This window comes from Megascapheus bottae, chromosome 6, assembly GCF_031878675.1.
Source record: "Megascapheus bottae isolate mThoBot1 chromosome 6, mThoBot2.hap1, whole genome shotgun sequence".
Classification (NCBI taxonomy): Eukaryota; Metazoa; Chordata; class Mammalia; order Rodentia; family Geomyidae; genus Megascapheus; species Megascapheus bottae.
Window position 1 is genome coordinate 76,181,551 of NC_143514.1, and position 17,906 is coordinate 76,199,456.

The 17,906-nt window shown below is 53.2% G+C and overlaps 1 protein-coding gene across 1 annotated transcript; it reads left to right on the forward strand.

Annotated features, from left to right (window-relative positions):
• The first annotated feature begins 204 nt into the window (after positions 1-204).
• Positions 205-17,875, forward strand: Lrrc38 (leucine rich repeat containing 38). Its single transcript, XM_090333906.1, has 2 exons — positions 205-1,041; positions 16,988-17,875. The coding sequence occupies exons 1-2, from the start codon at positions 408-410 to the stop codon at positions 17,239-17,241; spliced, it is 888 nt and encodes a 295-aa protein (XP_090190032.1). The 5' UTR covers positions 205-407; the 3' UTR covers positions 17,242-17,875.
• Positions 17,876-17,906: the final 31 nt, after the last annotated feature.

The window sequence follows — 17,906 nt, forward strand, 5'->3', positions numbered from 1 at the left end:
CCTGCTGCTCCCCTTGGCCACCAGGGTGGCGCGTGCGCCAGGAGTGAGTGAGGGTACCGGGCGGACACGGGGCGCGGGCGCATGCCCCTGACAGGACGTGTCCTCTAGAAGCTGCTCTGGGGCTGGATCTTGGACTTAGCGTCCAGTGCCGCCTCTGGCCAGCCGGGCAGGAGTGACCGATCCTCGGGAGCCCGCCTTGGCGACGTCCCCCTCCCCCCCTCCGCCCCGCCGATTTTCCAGCGGCTTCATTTCCTGTGCGGTGGAATCCCTTCTCAGGCGCGCTCCGCTCCCTCCCCGACCCAGCCGGGACGCCGCCGCGGGTCCCAGGCGCCGGCGTCCCTGTGCGCCCTGGGCGCACGACCTCCTCGCCCCATTAGGCCTGCCCGAGACCCGCGTTCCCCTCGGCCATGAGCCCCCGAGCGCTCGCCGCCGCCGCCTCCCGGGTGTTCGGGCTCTGCAGCTTCCTCCTGCTGCTCGGTCCGGGACACGCGTGCCCCGCGGGCTGCACCTGCGCCGCCCCCCATACCGTGGACTGCCGCGATCGCGGGCTTCCCAGCGTGCCCGACCCCTTTCCCCTGGACGTGCGCAAGCTGCTGGTGGCCGGCAACCGCATCCAGCGGATCCCGGAGGACTTCTTCATATTCTACGGCGACCTGGTGTACCTGGACCTGAGGAACAACTCGCTGCGCGCGCTGGAGGACGGCACGTTCAGAGGCTCCGCCAAGCTCGCCTTCCTGGACCTCAGCTACAACAACCTGACCCAGCTGCGCGCCGGCGCCTTCCGATCGGCCGGGAGGCTGGTCAAGCTGAGCCTGGCCAACAACCGCCTGGCCGGCGTGCACGAGGCGGCCTTCGAGAGCCTGGAGTCGCTGCAGGTGCTGGAGCTCAACGACAACAACCTGCGCAGCCTCAACGTGGCCGCCCTGGACGCGCTGCCCGGGCTGCGCGCTCTGCGCCTGGACGGAAACCCATGGCTCTGCGACTGTGACTTCGCCCACCTCTTCTCCTGGATCCAGGAGAACACCTCCAAACTGCCCAAAGGTGAGTGAAGGCCAGGACCCGGGCTGGACAGACTTCCCCAAGGTGAGTGGACACGGCTGGATGGGGCAGGAGGACAGAGGGACAGGGAGAGGTCACTGCAGCCCGGAATCTGGCTGGGCCTAGAGACCAGGGGCTCAACCAGCAACTGTCCTAGGTGAGGGACTCTAGGTGCTGACGGTTCCTAGTGCAAACTGCTCCTGGATCCCTGCTGGGGAAAGGGAGTCTGGATGTGTCTCCGTGTTAACTGCTCCTGGATCCCTTATGGGGAAAGGGAGTCTGGATGTATATCTGTGTTAACCGACCCTGGGTCCCTGCTGGGAAAAGGGAGTCTGGATGTGTCTCGGTGTTAACTGATCCTGGCTCCCTGCTGGACCAGCGTGTCTGGGCAGCAGAATCTTCTGGTCCTGTCCGTGGCCCTCCCTTCTCCAGTCTTTAACAGCTCACTTTCCCAAGTCAGAGGCCAGTGGGCTCTGCCTCAGATCATGTGAAGATCATCTCAGAAGGGGTTTGGTCCCAGGATAGATGGGTGTGGGTCATTTATGGGTCCCTAAGTAGAAGGCGGCCAGGGGCCAGCACAGCCCAAGTCTCAGAACCCATGCACAAAAACAAGCCAGCCAGTTCTAGGGTTATCCAGTAGCCTGCAAGCCTGGGCTGGCCTCTCAGCTCCCTGCCTGCTCTATTGCTTCTAGAGTCAGGGGAAGATTATTGGACACAGGGGAGCCAGGGCCCTGGGAAGGGGCCCAGCAGGAAGGAAGGGAAGGTGAGGCTCAGGTAGAGAGGGGGAACTCCAGCGTCCATTGTGATCTCCATCAGGACAGGGCCAGGCAATGCCCTTCCCTTGGGGGGCTTCTGGCTTCCCGTCAGAGCCATGCAGCCTGAGCCCCGCTATGTCTTCCTTCCATCCAGAGAGGGCAGAATCCTGGAGTTCTCCATACTATTTCACACCGCCGCTGACCTGGCTCTCTTCCTCCCCAGCCCTGGCAGATCAGACCCCCTCAGAGGCCTGGCTCCACCACGTGAACCATCCCTGAAGAGATCTGACCTTCCGAAGTGCAGAGACCCCCTCTCTACTCCCTGGCTTTAAACTTTGTCCTCCTTTTCCTTCCTAGCTCCCTGGGAAGAGACAGGACTAGCCTAGTGCAGACCTCACTGGGAGAAGGGGCTGCCTTCAGAGACTCCTGCCTTTGCAGAACTAATACACTAATGACATCAACCACCGGCCGTGGGTCCCAGCATCTTCCAGATGAGGGTCAGTCAAGGCCTGGACTTTGCTCTCACTTCTACTCTAGGTGGCTGAGACTTTGAACAGGTCACTTATCTCATCCCCACAGTACTTGAGTCGACCTCTGACAACTCCCCCAGAGCCTAAGGTGGGCTGGGTGGTGGGGTTGGGTCCTGATTTAAGATCTAGGAGTTTGTGGAACGGTGCCATACAGCTTCTGAGCCTCCACTTCCTCATGCAGCCAACTGGAACATGGTGAAGGAATACTGTGTAGTCCTCTGATAGGGTGAGGATGAGAACTGAGAACTGACAGGTAGTACTGTGGATGGAAATCCAGAGAAATGCAAATAAACTCCTCTCCATCTCATGGGGAAGAAAATGGGTATCAAGTAGCCATGGCAGATAGACTTTGCCGGGGGAGGGGGTGTAGGACTGGGAGGGAGGAGTTAGTTTCACTCAGCCAGGGAAATACGGAGCCAGGCCACACATCTAATCCTAGCTTCTCAGGAAGCTGATATCTAAGAATCTCAGTTCAAAGCCAGCCCAGGTAGGAAAATTTATGAGACTCCAGCTAACCAGCAAAAATTGAAAGTGGAGCTGTGGATCAGGTGGTAAAGTGTCAGCCTTGAATAAAGAAGCTAAGGGACAGTGCCCAGGCCCTGAGTTCATGCCCCTAGAACTAGTGTACCCTGTGCTTAGAATGAGGCCCGAGCAACATTCCCGAGCTGTAAACCAGAGGTGGAGGTGGGGCAGGACCGAGCGCAGGTCCCAAGTTCAGATGTTGTCCACCCCTCTCAGCCTCGGTTTCCTGACTGTGAATCCAGAATGGAATGACATGTCTCCCAGCGTGCGGGCTGGGGTTGACGTTCCACAAGGGGCCCAGGAGTGTGCAGCTCAGTGTCCTTCCTCCTAGGTTTTCACCGCTGCTTATGCTTAAAAGCTTTTCTGATGTAACTGAGCCAATAATTATACCTATTTGGGGTGGGGAGTACAGTGTGTAAGTCATCAAACAGGGCAATTACTATGTTTTCATCTCCTTCACCATGTATTATTTCTTTGTCCTGGGAACCTTCAGACTCTCAATTATGCAAAGTAGAGCTTGATTCCTTGTGGCTGGTGCACTGCCACTTGCACCATGCCTCCGCTCTAAGTTTTTGCTGGTTATTTTAGAGATGGACTCTCATGAACTTTTCTGCCTCCGATAACTTCATACTTCAGTCCTCCAGCTCTTAGCTTCTGAGTAGCTAGGATGACAGGCCTGAGCCATCAACACTGACTCTTCTAGGTAGGTGTGTATGTGTGTACACGCACACACACACACACACACACACACACACACACACACACACGTGTCCTGGGGCTTGAATTTAGGCTTGGGCACTGTCACTGATCTTCCCCAGCTATGCTATTCCCAGGCTCCAAGGCCATGTGCTGAAGACCCAGCCCCTGGCACCCAGATGGATTTCTTCCCTTCCCTTGGCAGATACCTGCCTGGATATCTGCCTGGCAAATATCTGCGCCCACTATCTACCCTACCCAACAAGAAGGTTTGAACAGGGCCACTGAGCTCACTGGAGCCTCCCGGGTGTCTAACTCATGACCCCGAATACTTCCCAGCATGCCTGCTCTCAGCCTTGCCTCCCTCCCTTCAGCCCTGAGTTCTGAAGGTTCCCCCAGGAGCAGTCAGGGATAGTGGGTCACCCAGGAGAACAGGGATAATCTCTCACCAAGCAGCAAGTTCTGGAAGCCAGAGGCCTCAGAAATAGCTCAGGTGACTGGCCAGGGTGGAGAGGGAGAGGGCATGGAGGGAGCAAGGGAGCCCCCCCCTCACCTGCCTGCAGTGTGACACTGTTGTCATAGCTCAGTGTCACCTCCTACAGCGGCCCATCTTCCCTTAACAGCACCCTGGCAAGGGGACAGGAAACAAACTGATGGTGTTTCTCAAAGGGCCATCTGAAAGCCTGAGTGAAGTTGAAGCTCCTGAGCCCTGGTCCTCATGAATGAGCTTCTGGGGGTGACCAGGGATCCGGCCCCCTCTGGTCCCCGCCCCTCTGGTCCCCACCCCCTCTGGTCCCCACCCCCTCTGGTCCCCGCCCCTGCCTGGCCCCACCCCTGCCTGGCCCCACCCCCATCTGGGTCCCACCCCCATCTGGGTCCCACCCCCATCTGGCACCCCAGAGAGGTGTGCACACAGGAGCCTAGGGGACCTGCCTGGTCTGCCTGCTCTCTCTAGACCTGAGCTTTTTTCAGTGGGAGCACTGGAGGGCTCACTCCCACTGTAAAAGTCCCGTGGCTTTGATGCGGCCTGTGATGGGTTTGGTTTGGATAGTGTTTAAAGTTTACAGAGGGAGGTTATTTGAAAGCGAAAGGATGGGCTGGGAATGTGACTTCATGGTACAGTGCTTGCCTAGCATGCATGAGGCTCTGAATTTGATTCCTTGGTACCAAATAAACAAAAATAAATAAATAAGTAAAATTAATTTAAAAAAAGAAAAGAAAAAGAACGTAAAAGGAGCCAGTGGCTGTAATCCTAGCTACTCAGGAGGCAGAGATCTGCGGTTCATGGTTCCAAGCCAGCCCAGGCAGGAAGAGTCCATGAGACTCTTACCTCCAATTAATCATCCTAAAGCAGGAAGTGGCGCTGTGGCTGGAGTGGTGGAGAGCTAGCCTTGAGCCCCGCGGCTCAGGGACTGGATCTGAGTTCAGGCTCCACAACTGGGACCAACTCCCCACCCTCCTCAGCAGTGCTTTTGCCTAGACAGCTGGAGGCAGGCAGGCAGGCAGGCAGGCAGGCAGGCAGGCAGGCAGTCTTCAGGTCTCAACACTCCATGCCTGCCTTTACACACAATGTCCACAGCACTTGCTCTTGGGCAGGTGATGGCTCCCGTGGCTTCTGCTTGAGGTTCAGGGAACATTTTCATGCGTGTTTGTGATGGGGGCACGTGTTCTCCCTGCTGCTTCTGACCAGTGGGGACACGCGGAGCGTGGCACACTCCCTGCGTTTGCAGATTGTCTCTTAGAAGTTAGTGTGGTGTCACCTTTCTCACCAGTACCAGGGTGGTGTCAGCATTTCCCAGCACCACAGGCTGGCGCGTTTCAGGGGATAGATCCTGGGTGACCTCTCCCTGGACTTGCACATCCTCCCCCCCGCCAAATCCTGATGCTCTGCCCCTAAAATGCTGCATCTCCTTGAAAATAAGCCACCATCACTTGATTCTGCCAGCCAACTCAGGGGACACCTCATGCTGGACACCGAGGGGCAGTGGACAGACAGCCTCTGGGGACACAGCTGGGAGTTCTCTCTCGAGGGGACAATCACTGTTAGCTGCAGCTGACCTGTCCATCATCGGCTGACTGGGTGGAGATTTGCAGGAAATCTTTTCTGTGTGTGTGTATGTGTGCTAGTCCTGAGGCTGGAACTCAGGATGTTAGCACTGCCCTTTAGCCTTTTTTTTTTTTGCTCATCTGGTGATCTGCCACTTGAACCACAGCTCCACTTCTGGCTTTGTGTGTGTGTGTGTGTGTGTGTGTGTGTGTGTGTGTGTGTGTGTGTGTGTGTGTGTGTGTGTGTGTTGAGGTGGCTTGGCAGGTGGGTGGGGACCGGCCAGGTGCATCAATTCTTCCACATCACTCAGGTCACAGCGAAGCCCTCCTTGAGCCAGGGTCTGTTGGGGCCATTGTGTTTTCTACCTGAATCACACCTCATGTGAGCATCCTGGACTCTGCCCCGCATCTGTCCTGTGTTACCATTCTGGGTGGGTCTTCCTCCCTCTGTCCTCTCTCCCCATTCCTTATGGGACTTCCCTATCCATCCTTCTTCTTTTTTTTTGTGCCAGTCCTGGGCCTTGAACTCAGGGCCTGAGCACTGCTCTTGGGCTTTCTCAAGGCTAGAGCTCTACCACTTGAGCCACAGCACCCCTTCTGGCTTTTTTCTATGTATGTGATATCAAGGAATCAAACCCAGGTCTTCATGCATGCTACGCAAGCACTCTACCACTAGGCCAAACTCCCAACCCCATCTGTCCTTCTTAGCTTCCAGGCCCCCAAGTCTGGTTGGAGAGCCTGCTCTGTGTAATGTTGGCTCCTGGCTTAACTCAGGACCACTATTGGGAATCCTAGGCCCTGTCTGAAGATACAAAAAATGTGTCCCATTTCAGTGGTGGGTACAGTACATGGCGGGTCTGGAAGACTCCTTAGCTTTCATTCTTGAGGACCAGCCCAGCTTCCACTCCCACTCTACAGCCTCCCCCGTTCTTCCTCCTCCATGTCCTCACGTGAGTGACACCAGAACTTCCTCTGTCCATGCCCTCCCCTGACCAGTCTCCAGCCAGGGCTGCTGTCTCCATTTCGCCCCCCTGGTGATACATCTCCCGGGATGGTCACAAGGCTGTGTCCAGAGAAATGTCTCCTCCCTGAGCCTCCCTGACAGTCCCTCCTGTCACCTGTTACTCATGAGCATAACCTCCCTGCCACCAGGGAGCACACGAACCAGTCCTAGACGTGTCTCATTGCTGCCAGACATACCCTGGGTCCTCCGGTCCAGTGGGCCAGTGGGTGAGCCAGCAGGTGACCACACACATTCCAGGGAGCCATTGGCAGCTGGCTCCGCTTCTGCCATCACAGCTCGGGTCAGGAGGGGAATGTCCAGGTCACTGGCCAGCCAGGGCAGGGGTTAGGAGTACAGATTTTCTAGCTTCCTTCCTTCCCCAAGTCTGTAGGATTCTGGTCCCGTCTGTGGCTTTCCCAAGCCTCAGGTCTCCACGGTGACAGGGAATGAGACCAGGTGTTCCCATCCCTGGCCAGAGCAGGGCTGGTCAGGGAGAGGAGCTTGTGGCTCCGTGTTTTCTGGCCCCCCAGCACTGAGAGCCCTGTGCCTCCTGCTGAGTTGCCACCTGGGCTGCTCAGCTGATAGAAGTGAGGGAGGGGTCCCTGCCACTTCTGGCATTAGCAGGGAGCAGGGGATTGAGGGGTGTGGTCCTTATAGCCCTGCCCCAGAGACTTCTGGGATTGAGAACTGGAGGCCTGGGGTCTCACAGGAAACACAGCTGCCTCCTCTTCATCCCTCCCTCCCTCCTTCCTCTCTTTCTCTCCATGGATGGGTGGGTCTCTTCACTTTTCCTTTTCATTTAGAAGAGCCTCCATCTCCCCCCATGCTCATCCAGGTCCCCCGGAGCCACCTGAGGCTGGGCGAGGCTGTCCTGGCTGGGAGGCTGTGTCTGGTTCTTCAGGGAGTCTCTTGAACTCATCAGTTTGGAGATGGAGGGGGTGGCACTATGCAGAGAGGTAGCCAGGGGTGGCTCTGGTCACCGTGGGGATGGGGGGTGAAGGGAAGGGGGCTGGGAAAGCCACTCCGGGTGTCCCTGACCACTGTTGGACCTCTGGTTTAGTCTTGTCTAAAGGCAGAACCTCCAGGTTTAGGGACATAGAGGGTCTGTCTGGGCTGAGGGCTGCTGGGAAAATGTGTGGTGACGATGGAGGGCGGTGGGTCATGGAGGATGGGCAGGGGTTTGGCATGTGATTCTGAGGCCCTTGGCATTTGTAGGCCAGGGTTCACATCTGGTACCTGTGCTGGCCATTTTGTGATTTAGATAAAACCAAAACACTCTATACTTTTTTGTTTGTTTAGGTTTGTTTGCCAGTCCTGGAGCTTGAACTCAGGGCCCGGGCACTGTTCTTGGACACTTAATTTGCTCAAGGCTAGTGCTCCACCACTTGAGCCACAGCACCACTTCTGGCTTTTTCTTTGTATGTGGTTCCAGGGAATGGGTGAGCGGGCTTTCTCTGAGCCTCCCTGGAAACCACTCGCCCACCAACAACTGGAATCGGCTTCTAAATGCCTGCTGTGAACGGCCAGCGCCTTCTGCTGCCCTTCGGCCTTTTCACTGACCCGGGGCACCAGGGTGGGCTCTCTGCCAGTGCCCCCACTGGCCTGCTCACTCACATTGCTCACTCACACTGCTCTGTGCCCTGAACATCTTGGGCCAGGCTCCCTGAGCACTGAGGCCACTTTTTTTATTTCATTTTATTTTTGTCGGTTGTGGAGCTTGAACTCAGGGTCTGGATACTCTACTATTTTGAGTCACAGTACCACTTCTGGTTTTTGAGTAGTCAGTTGAAGATAAGAGTCTCAGAAGGGCTTCTCTTCTTGGACTGGCTTTAAGCCGGGATCCTTGGATCTCAGCCGCCTGCGTAGCTAGGATTGCAGTCACCAGAAGCTGGCTTTTGAGTTTAAAGATCAGAACAAAATTCAGTCCTAGGTCTCAGGGTCTCAGAGCCCAGCCCTGGAGGGAGAAAAACCAAAGGTGACTCGTGTCTGCTAGCAGAAACCAGAGCAAGCCAAAAACCTGCTGCACAAAAATCTCCCTTCAGGTGTTCTGGACATGATGATGAATATGGCAAGAGCACTGCCACCTTGGAGAGAACATTCTAGAAGATTCTGGAAAAGCTTAGACCTTCTCCATTTTGAGATGGGAAACCATGGTTCCAAGAGCCCATGTGCCTTGCCCAAAGCCACACAGCAGAGTAGTGAAAAATCCTAGACCACAGCTAAGCACCCCCACCATTTCTGGGTGAACACTATGTCAGTTTGAGAGTGGGCTTTGATCAAGATCCAGCATAGCTGAGCCCAGCTCCCTTAGCAGTGAGATATGTGAGCCTGAGGAGATGGCTCCACCTCTTGTGCCTCAGTTTCCCCCTGCATAAAGCATGGACTGCAGTATTCATGTCCATGTAAGAGCCAAGGAGCCAATCTCTAGAGAGAGCAAAGAAAGCACTGAACAAGCTGCAGTGAACCCGTCAGTAGGGACACGGTGGCGCAGAGGCCTGAGCTGCGGTGTCTCAGCATGGCATCAGAACTGAGCTTGGGGACACCCAGTCCCAGCTGGGGCTCTGCCTCCTGCTCACTGCGGGCCATGGAAGACCTGTGCTACCTTCCACTCCATCCTTCCCTCCACCTCAGGACTGAAATGGCACAACCCCCCTCTCTCTCGTGGTTCTGGTGGTCGGATGTCCAGGGCCTCCCACAGGCTGACTGGCCAAGAGGGCCCTGTGGGGTAGGAGGTGAGCGTGGTGGAGTTGGTTCAGCCTGGGTACAACTGGGAGAGGTGGTGGTGAGGCTGGCACATGCGCACACAGGGGTGAGGGGTCGTAGACATGACAGACACGAAGCCTGGACATGATGGCACACGCCTGTCACCCCGGCACTCAGGACGAAGGGAGTGGACGGCTTGTGAGCTCAGGTTTATGCAGGACCCAACTGTGAGACCCTGTTCCAAATAATAATAATAATAATAATAATAATAATAATAATAATAAAACAAGGAGAAGAACAGGCAAAAGGCAGAAGAAGAGGGAGAAGGTGGTGGAGAGAGCAGGAGGAAGGGAGGGAAAGGGGGAGGAGCAGGAGCGATGATTCAGAGATGATTCATGGAGGAGCTGTGGACGTTGTGGTCGGGACTGTTGTAGCTGCAGTAGAAGCAGCAATGGTGACGATGGTTGAGTTGGTGTCGATGCTGCTGCTGCTGCTGCCCCAGGCATCGCGTTCTCAGCCCTGTGCGCTAGTCCTCAGATCGGGTTCCCTAGGGAATGCCATGCTGGGGACACAGCCCTGGAGTTTGTCCCTTTGCTGCACGTGTGTGGGATTGCGGTGTGTGTGCTGAGGTTGGGCTGCAGTGAGGATGAGACAGGAGCCTGGGCACTGATTCACTGCCCAGCATCCAGAGCTCCAGGCGGGCAAGCCCTTGACCGTACGCTACACAGACGCCTTCTCCGTGCAATCCGCGTATTACTTAATCAGACAAAGTGTCTGCCGGCCGTCGACATGGAATGAAAGTGATGATGGAGGACAGAGGGCACCACTAAAGGAAATTAGAGCCCGAGTTCCCTGGCACTGCTGCCATGGTGCCTTTCATGTGCCTCCTATATCCTCACCTCTGCAGTACAAAGTGGCTGCAACAGCTCTGTCTTCCCAGCACCTTCTCCAGGTGCTCAGGGTGAATTAAGAACATGAAAAGAACAAGGAATTGGGAGACCTGGGTTCCATTCTAGACCCCAAGTGACTTTAGATAAATGGCCTGACTTCCCTGAGCCTCTTCTCTGTGAAACAAGGGTGAAGAGAGAGAGAGCCCGGGAGATGTTTGATGAGCCTCCAGATCGAGGCTTCTGGGATGTGGGAAGACAGAGCACCCTGGCTTGCAGGTCTGCCTAAGGGCATCCAAGGCCCCTAAGCTGCCATTGCCAGGGCCTTAGCTTCAGGAGTCCCAGGAGAAAGGCAGGGAATGTGAGGAAAGGCGTTCGCTAGCGCAGGCTGGATCTTGGCTCGGTGAGAGGAGAGCAGATGATGCGAATGGCAGAACAGTTTGAGCTCCAGCAAAGAATGAAGGAATCAGTGCTCAGGGATCCCCAGAGAAGCTGGGGCAGAGCAGGGGGCAGGGGAGAGGCAGTGCTCCAGCAGTGGGCAGGCAGGTCACAGAAGGACAAATCCAGCAGGCCCAGGAAGGCCTGGTAATTGGAGAAATGCAAAATCAAGCAACGCTTTGCTCTTGCGAGGCTTATCACATTGGCCAAGAGGAAGGGATGGTCAAGGCCACCGTCGGCAGGTCTCCAGGAAATGAGGGGGGAAAGGAAAAGGACAACAGGTGATTTCCTGTTTTTGTTTCTGTTTTTGGTGCACATCCTGAGGCTTGAACTCACAACCTGGGTGCTGTCCTTTAGCCTTTGTGCTCAAGGCTAGCGCTCTAATACATTGAGCCACACAGCTCCACTTCTAGTTTTCTGGTGGTTCCTTGGAAGTAAGAGTCTCATGGACTTTTCTGCCTGGCCTGGCCTTGAACCTCGATCCTTAGATCTCAGCTTCCTGAGTTGCTAGGATTACACGTGTGAGCCACTAGCCATATAGCCAGTCCTGGGGCTTGAACTCGCGGCCTGTGCACTGGTCTTGGGCTTTCTCAAAGCTAAAGCCCTGCCACTTGAGCCACAGCACCACTTCCGGCTTTTTCTAGGTATGTGGTACAGAGGAATAGAACCTAGGTTTTCATGCATGCTAGGCAAACACTCTACCACTAGGCCAAGATCACAGCTCTGAAAAAAAAGGGGGTATTTGGCAGAATGGAAAGTTACAGCACAGTGCTGGGGTGCACGTCTCTCAGCAGACTCATGTGCACACAGATAGACACAGGAAAGCATTTCAAAAAGTATAAACTGGTATGTTTGCTGTGAACGAACGGGTTCTTTTATTCCCTTTCTTTTTGTTCATTTCTGCTGTCTAGGTGCATGCACGCTTCACTGATAAGCACAGCTTGAAAACCGAAAGTATACCTTTAAGCACAAAAGTGCTTACGAGGGCCTTTACTGGTGGAACTGGGCAGGCCCTGGGGGCCAGCTGAGGGGAAAGGCCTGGACAGCCCCTGGTGGCAGCCCGTTTCCTGGCAAAGGGCCGGGCTGGGTGCAAGAGATTAATTTCAATCCACCATCTGCTGTGTCACTGTCTATTTCTAGGATGGCAGCGCTTCACCCTCTCTGCTCAGGTGTCAGCTGTGCAGGAAAAGTCATCCATCAGGAGAGGAGTCCCGTGTGGGGGGGTGACAGGTGGCCCCAAGCCCCCCCATTACTCCTCTTAGTCTGTCTGTCTGTCTGTCTCTTGAGTCTGTGGCTTGAATTCAGGGCCTAGGCAATGTCTCTGGGCTTCTCTGCTCAAGGCTGGCACTCTACCACATATGCTATAGTTCTACTTCCTGCTTTTTTTTTTTTGCTAGGCCTGGGGCCTGAACTCAGGACCTGAGCCCTGTCCTTGGGCTTTCTCAAGTGGTACAGCTCTACCACTTGAACCACAGCACCACTTCCAGTTTTTTCTATGTATGTGGTACTGAGGAATCAAACCCGGGTCTTTGTGCATGCTGGGCAAGCAATTTAGTACTAAACCAAACTCCCAGCCCATACTTCCTGCTTTTTTGATGCTTGATGAGAGTCCCATAGACTTTTTTGCCCAGGCTGTCTTTGAACCAAATCCTCAGATCTGAGCTAGGATCACAGACATGAGCCACCTGCCAGCACCTCGTTCTGTTTCTCCTGAGTGTGCCAGGGGCCCCATTCCAATGAGACCACAACCAGCTAGAGCCTGCTGATTTGGGGGACACAGAAAGACCCATCATGGCATCAAAGATAGGAAGCCAGTTGGCTCCAGCCAAGCTGCCCATGGGGGTATTGCCCCAGGAGGAGACACGTGATCTCTGAGTGGCCATCACTTTCTCCTGGGTGCTGCCGTGGCCCAGAGTTAGGAGGTCTGGATGAGAGTCTCGATCACCGTTGAGCTCCAGTCTGGGGGACCAGTGAGACTTGAGCATACTGAGCTATGCCGGCTCTGCTGACTGTTTCTAAAAAAAAAAAAAAAAAAGCCAAAATAGGGCCAGAAGACAACAGGTTGACTTTCTTGGTCCACTCTGTCTTCTTTCTCCATCCTTCACCAGCTGGAGAGAGCCAGCCAGGGTGTCATCATCATGATCATGCCCAGAAACCTCTCCCTTGGCAGTTTCCAAAAAAGTATATTTTCCTCCGTCTATGGTGAAAGGCCAGGTGACATTTCCTAAGATCTTGGCTTTGTAAAAGTGCCAGAACTAGCCAGGTGCAGTGGCTCATGCCTGTAACCCTAGCTACTCAAGAGGCTGAGATCTGAGGATCACAGTTCAAAGCCAGCCTGGGCACTAAAGTCTGTGGGGCTGTGGCTCAAGGGGTAGGGCAGCAGCCTTGCGCTGAAGAGCTCAGGGACAGTGCCCAGGCCCAGAGTTGCGAAGCCCTATGACCGCCAAAAAATATGCCATAACAACAACAAAAAAATGTTCACTCCCTGGCACAACGAATGTCTCAGACATCAGAAATGATCAGACTGGACTTAAACCACCAGCACTGTGGGGCTTGTGTTGTAATGTATTTGTGTTGGAAGACAAGAACTGCTCTAGGCACTGTTCACCTAAAGACCCCTTACGAGGTTCATGGCTGCATACAGTCTGCTGTCTTTAGAAACGGCTTGTGCCCTTGACAGCATGTGTTTGCTTGTTTACCTTCTTGTTTGTTTTCAGAATGTCTTGGGTTGGGGTAGGCTGTCAAGAGAAGGCAGATCAGGGCTGGGAATGTGGCTTCATGGTAGAGTGCTTGCCTAGCATGCATGAAGCCCTGCATTTGATTCTGCAGTACCACATATATAGAAAAAGCCACATTTGGTGCTGTGGCTCAAGTGATAGAGTGCTAGCTTTGTGCAAAAAGAAGCTCAGGGACAGTGCCCAGGCCCAGGACTGGGAGAGAGAAGGTGGGGCTTTTCCCATTTTTAAAAATTTGTCTTTTTTTTCCACCTGGCTTCCATTTTTTCATTTAACCCCCACCCCAAATACGACTGTCATTTTAAAGCACTCCGATGTGAGTCAAATGTGTTTATTTATTTGTCCTTGTTTTTATGGTACACAAGAGTGAAGTCATGGCCTTACACTGAATAGGCGGATACTCTGCCACTTGATGTATGATACCGAGGAATCAAATCTGGGTCTTCATGCATGAACTTCTGGCCCCTATTTTGGCCTTTTTTTTTTTTTTTTTAGAAAAATAAACAGTTAAGGGCCGGGAGTTTGGCCTAGTGGTTAAAGTGCTTGCCTAGCATGCATGAAGACCGGGGTTCGATTCCTCGGTACCACATACATAGAAAAAAGCGGGAAGTGGTGCTGAGGCTCAAGTGGTAGAGCTCTAGCCTTGAGAAAGTCCAAGGACAGTGCTCAGGCCCTGAGCTCAAGCCTAGGACTGGCAAAAAGAAAAAGAAAAAGAAACAGTCAAAAACAGTGGTTATCTGGGTACTGGTAACTCAAGTCAATCATTGTAGCTACTCAGAAGATTGAGATATGAAGATCCTGATTCAAAGCCAGCCCAGACAGGAAAGTTTATGAGGCTCTTATTTTCAACTTACAGCAAAAATCCAGAAGTAGCAGAATTAGAAATGTGACCAAAAAAAAAAAGTCAAAGGAAAACTTGGGACCCTGATTTCAAGCCTCATTACCAACACACACACACACACACACACACACACACACACACACACACACACACAGTGACTTAAGACTTGGGCCTGGCTCAAGTAATAGACACATTGCTTGTGTAGTAAGCTTGAGGCCCTCAGTTTACTCTCTAGCACTACAACCAAATAGAAGGAGCTGTGTGATCAGGAGGTAGGAAGGAGAGGGATTAGGGTACAGTATATTCATTATGAAAATAGTACAACGAATCCCAGTGAGTTTCACCATTAATAGATATTAACAGTTATAACAAAAACTAGTTATAAACACAACTACATAGACATAAAAATTTATGATTCTATAGATATTGTTTTATTACATAGATTAATATGTATCTATGACATACAAACCCTCAGCCTAATTTTAATTGTGTTCTAAAATCTAACTGCCAGTGATTGTATATGGAGATTCCCTTCCTAAACACTTGTTTGTTAAACACGTCATTCGAAATATGATGTAAAAATCAATGTTAATAAATTCTTTACAGGCCTGTAATCCTGACTACCCAAGAGGCTGAGGTCTGAGGATCGCAGTTTGAAGACAGCCTGGGCAGGAGAGTCTGTGAGACTCTTATCTCCACTAAAAACAGGAAGTAAAGCTGTGGCTCAAGTGGTGGAGTGCTAGACTCGAGCACAAAGAGGCTTACAGATAGTGCCCAGGCCCTGAGTTCAAGCCCCAGAACTGGCGATATACATACATATATATATATATATATGTATACATGTATATATACACATGCACATATATAGTTACAGTTATAGTTATATATATATATATATATATATATATATACTCTGGTGGGCCATGAGCATGGCCTAGTGGTAGGTAGCATGCTCGCCTAGCAAGCACGAAGCCCTGGGTTCGAGTCCCTGGAACACATACACAGAAAAACCTGAAAGTGGCACAGTGGCTCAAGTGGCAGAATGCTATCCTTCAACAAAAAGTGTCCTAAGATAGTGCCCAGGCCCTGAGTTCAAGCCCCAGGACTGGCAAAAAAAATCCCACTCTGGTTGCATATAAACAAGAGAAAGGTATAGAGCTCCAGTCCACATTAATTCCTGGGGTCTCTAATGCAGGTACTAATGCTGGCAGAGGAGAGTGCCCAGTCTGGTTGCTAGGCAACAGCTCCCAAGGGGAGGAGAGCAGAAGTAAGCTAACTGCAGATGCAGCCAGGATAGAAAGAAGGAGCCAGCTCAGACAGGATGTACAGAGGAGAGCCTAGGCAACTGGCTGGGCTGCTTTTTGCTGGGTAATTGGCTGATAATTTAGCAAGGTATGAGCAAATCAGATAATATGGAAAATGAGCGCAGGGTCAATTCTTTGAAGAACTGAGCACCAAAAGCCAGATGTTGGGGCTGGGATGTAGCTCAGTAGCAAAGCACTTGCCTAGCAAGTGCAACGTCCTGGGTTCCATCCCCAGTACCAAAAAAGAAAGGTAAAAAAATACAGTTAATCAAAAGCCAGATGTTGGTGCCTCATGACTGTAATCCTAACTATTCAGAAGAAACTGTGATCTGAGGATCAGAGTTCAAAGCTGGCCTCAGCAGGGAAGTCTGTAAGACTCTTTATCTCCAATTACTCATCGAAAAGCTCACGTAGAACACCTGCTTTTAGCAAAATAGCTAAAGGCCAGTGCCTAGGCCCCATGTTCAAGCCTCATTACTGTCCCTAAAAAAATGTGCAAGGGGCTGGGAGTTTGGCCTAGTGGTAGGGTACTTGCCTAGCATGCACAAAGACCTGGGTTCAATTCCTTGGTACCGCATACATAGAAAAATGCTGGAAGTGGTGCTGTGGCCCAAGTGGTAGAGCTCTAGCCTTGAGAAAGTCCAAGAAAAGTGCTCAGGCCCTGAGCTCAAGCCCCAGGACTGGGAAAAAAAATGTGCAAGACCTTGAGTCCAAGCCCTAGGATAGGCACAAAAAAAGAGAAGGGAAAGAAAAGAAGAGAAAGGAATGGAGGGGACAGAAGGAAGGAAGGAAGGAAGGAAGGAAGGAAGGAAGGAAGGAAGGAAGGAAGGAAGGAAGGAAGAAGGGAGGGAGGGAACGGGAAGGGAGGGAGGGTTCCTTTCATAATAAACTTTTGTATCGATTAAGGAAAAGAAAATCAGTAATGCTTCTGGAACTGGGCCTCTGGACCAGCAGGACAATCACCCAGGTACTAAGCACACTGAATTGATGACTCCACAGCAGATTCCTGTACCCAGGTCCACAGGGGTGAGCCTGGAAAGCTGCACTGAACACCGTCTTTAGGTGACGGGGCCAGGCTTCTGTGTACCAGGTGCCCTGAGAAGGCCACTTTCAACTATGTCCTCATGCTTTCCCATCAAGAGAAACCCTTTCAGGGTGATCTCCAGACAGTGCAAATCATGCCTTCTGTGCTGCCTCAAGGGCAGTGAAGAGGAGGGGACTGCAGACTGCAGAGTGACCTGCAGACCAGCTCCTTTCACGAGGTGGTGGTCTCCCACCCATGGCATCTGCCCCCCACCTTCCCCGTCTCCACAGACAGCTATTGCCTGGGTGGTCTGGACTGGAGACTCCAGACCCAGTATGGGGCCTGCTGCCCTCACCCTGGTATCTCCAAGTCAAGATAACCTGCCCTGGTGACCTCTGGGAGGGGATGGACCTCGGGCTAACCCTCTCTCTGTCTCTGTCTCTTCTTCCGCTCGCCTCTCTGCAGGCCTGGATGCCATCCAGTGCTCCCTGCCCACAGAGAACCGGAGGGTGGCTCTGCACGAGCTGTCTGAGGCCAGCTTCAGCGAGTGCAAGTTCAGCCTGTCGCTCACGGACCTGTTTATCATCATCTTCTCCGGGGTAGCCGTCTCCATCGCCGCCATCATCTCCAGCTTCTTCCTGGCCACAGTGGTGCAGTGTTTCCAGAGATGTACCCCGAACAAGGACACGGAGGATGAAGACGAGGACGAGGAAGACTGAGCTGCCCAACCTGGCCAGCCGCAGCGCTCCAGGACAGCGAGAAATGCCCAACGAGAGAGAGTGATCACCCCAGGGAGGAGCAGGACAGAGCCGGGTCCAGGTCTGGACTTCGGAGCATGTCCGCTAGGCCCGGGCCAATCTTCGAGCAGAGAAGCCAGGAAGGGTGGAAGGAATCACGGCCCAGTGGATCTGGGCTTCCTGACTGACAGCTGAAACGCACGGAAGCTGGCTGGACCACATGCAGTCTTCTGGCTGCAAAGATGGGGGTGCTATTCTTGCTCTGAGCTGCCCACCGTGGGGACCCAAGTTCCTATCCAAGAGCAAGAAGTCTTCTCTTCTTATTTGTTCCTGACAGGAGGAGACAGTGCTTGTGTCCCCTCCCCCGTGTCAGATGCAGAAGCCCCGCCTCCAGTGCGGTGGCCTTCAGAAGGGGCGGGGACTGGGGATGAGGATGCCGTGCAGGTGAAGCCCTGCTGGACGGGGTCAGCGCCTTCACAAGGTGAGTCTAGAAGAAGAGGACTCGCCGTCCTGCTACTAAATGGGGGTGGAGGCAGTGAGGAGTTGCCCATGTGGGAACCAGGAAGCAGAACTTCACTGGAACCAGGGGGCTCTGTACATTCATGTCCAACCTCCAGTCTCCAGCCCGGTGAGAAATAAATATATGT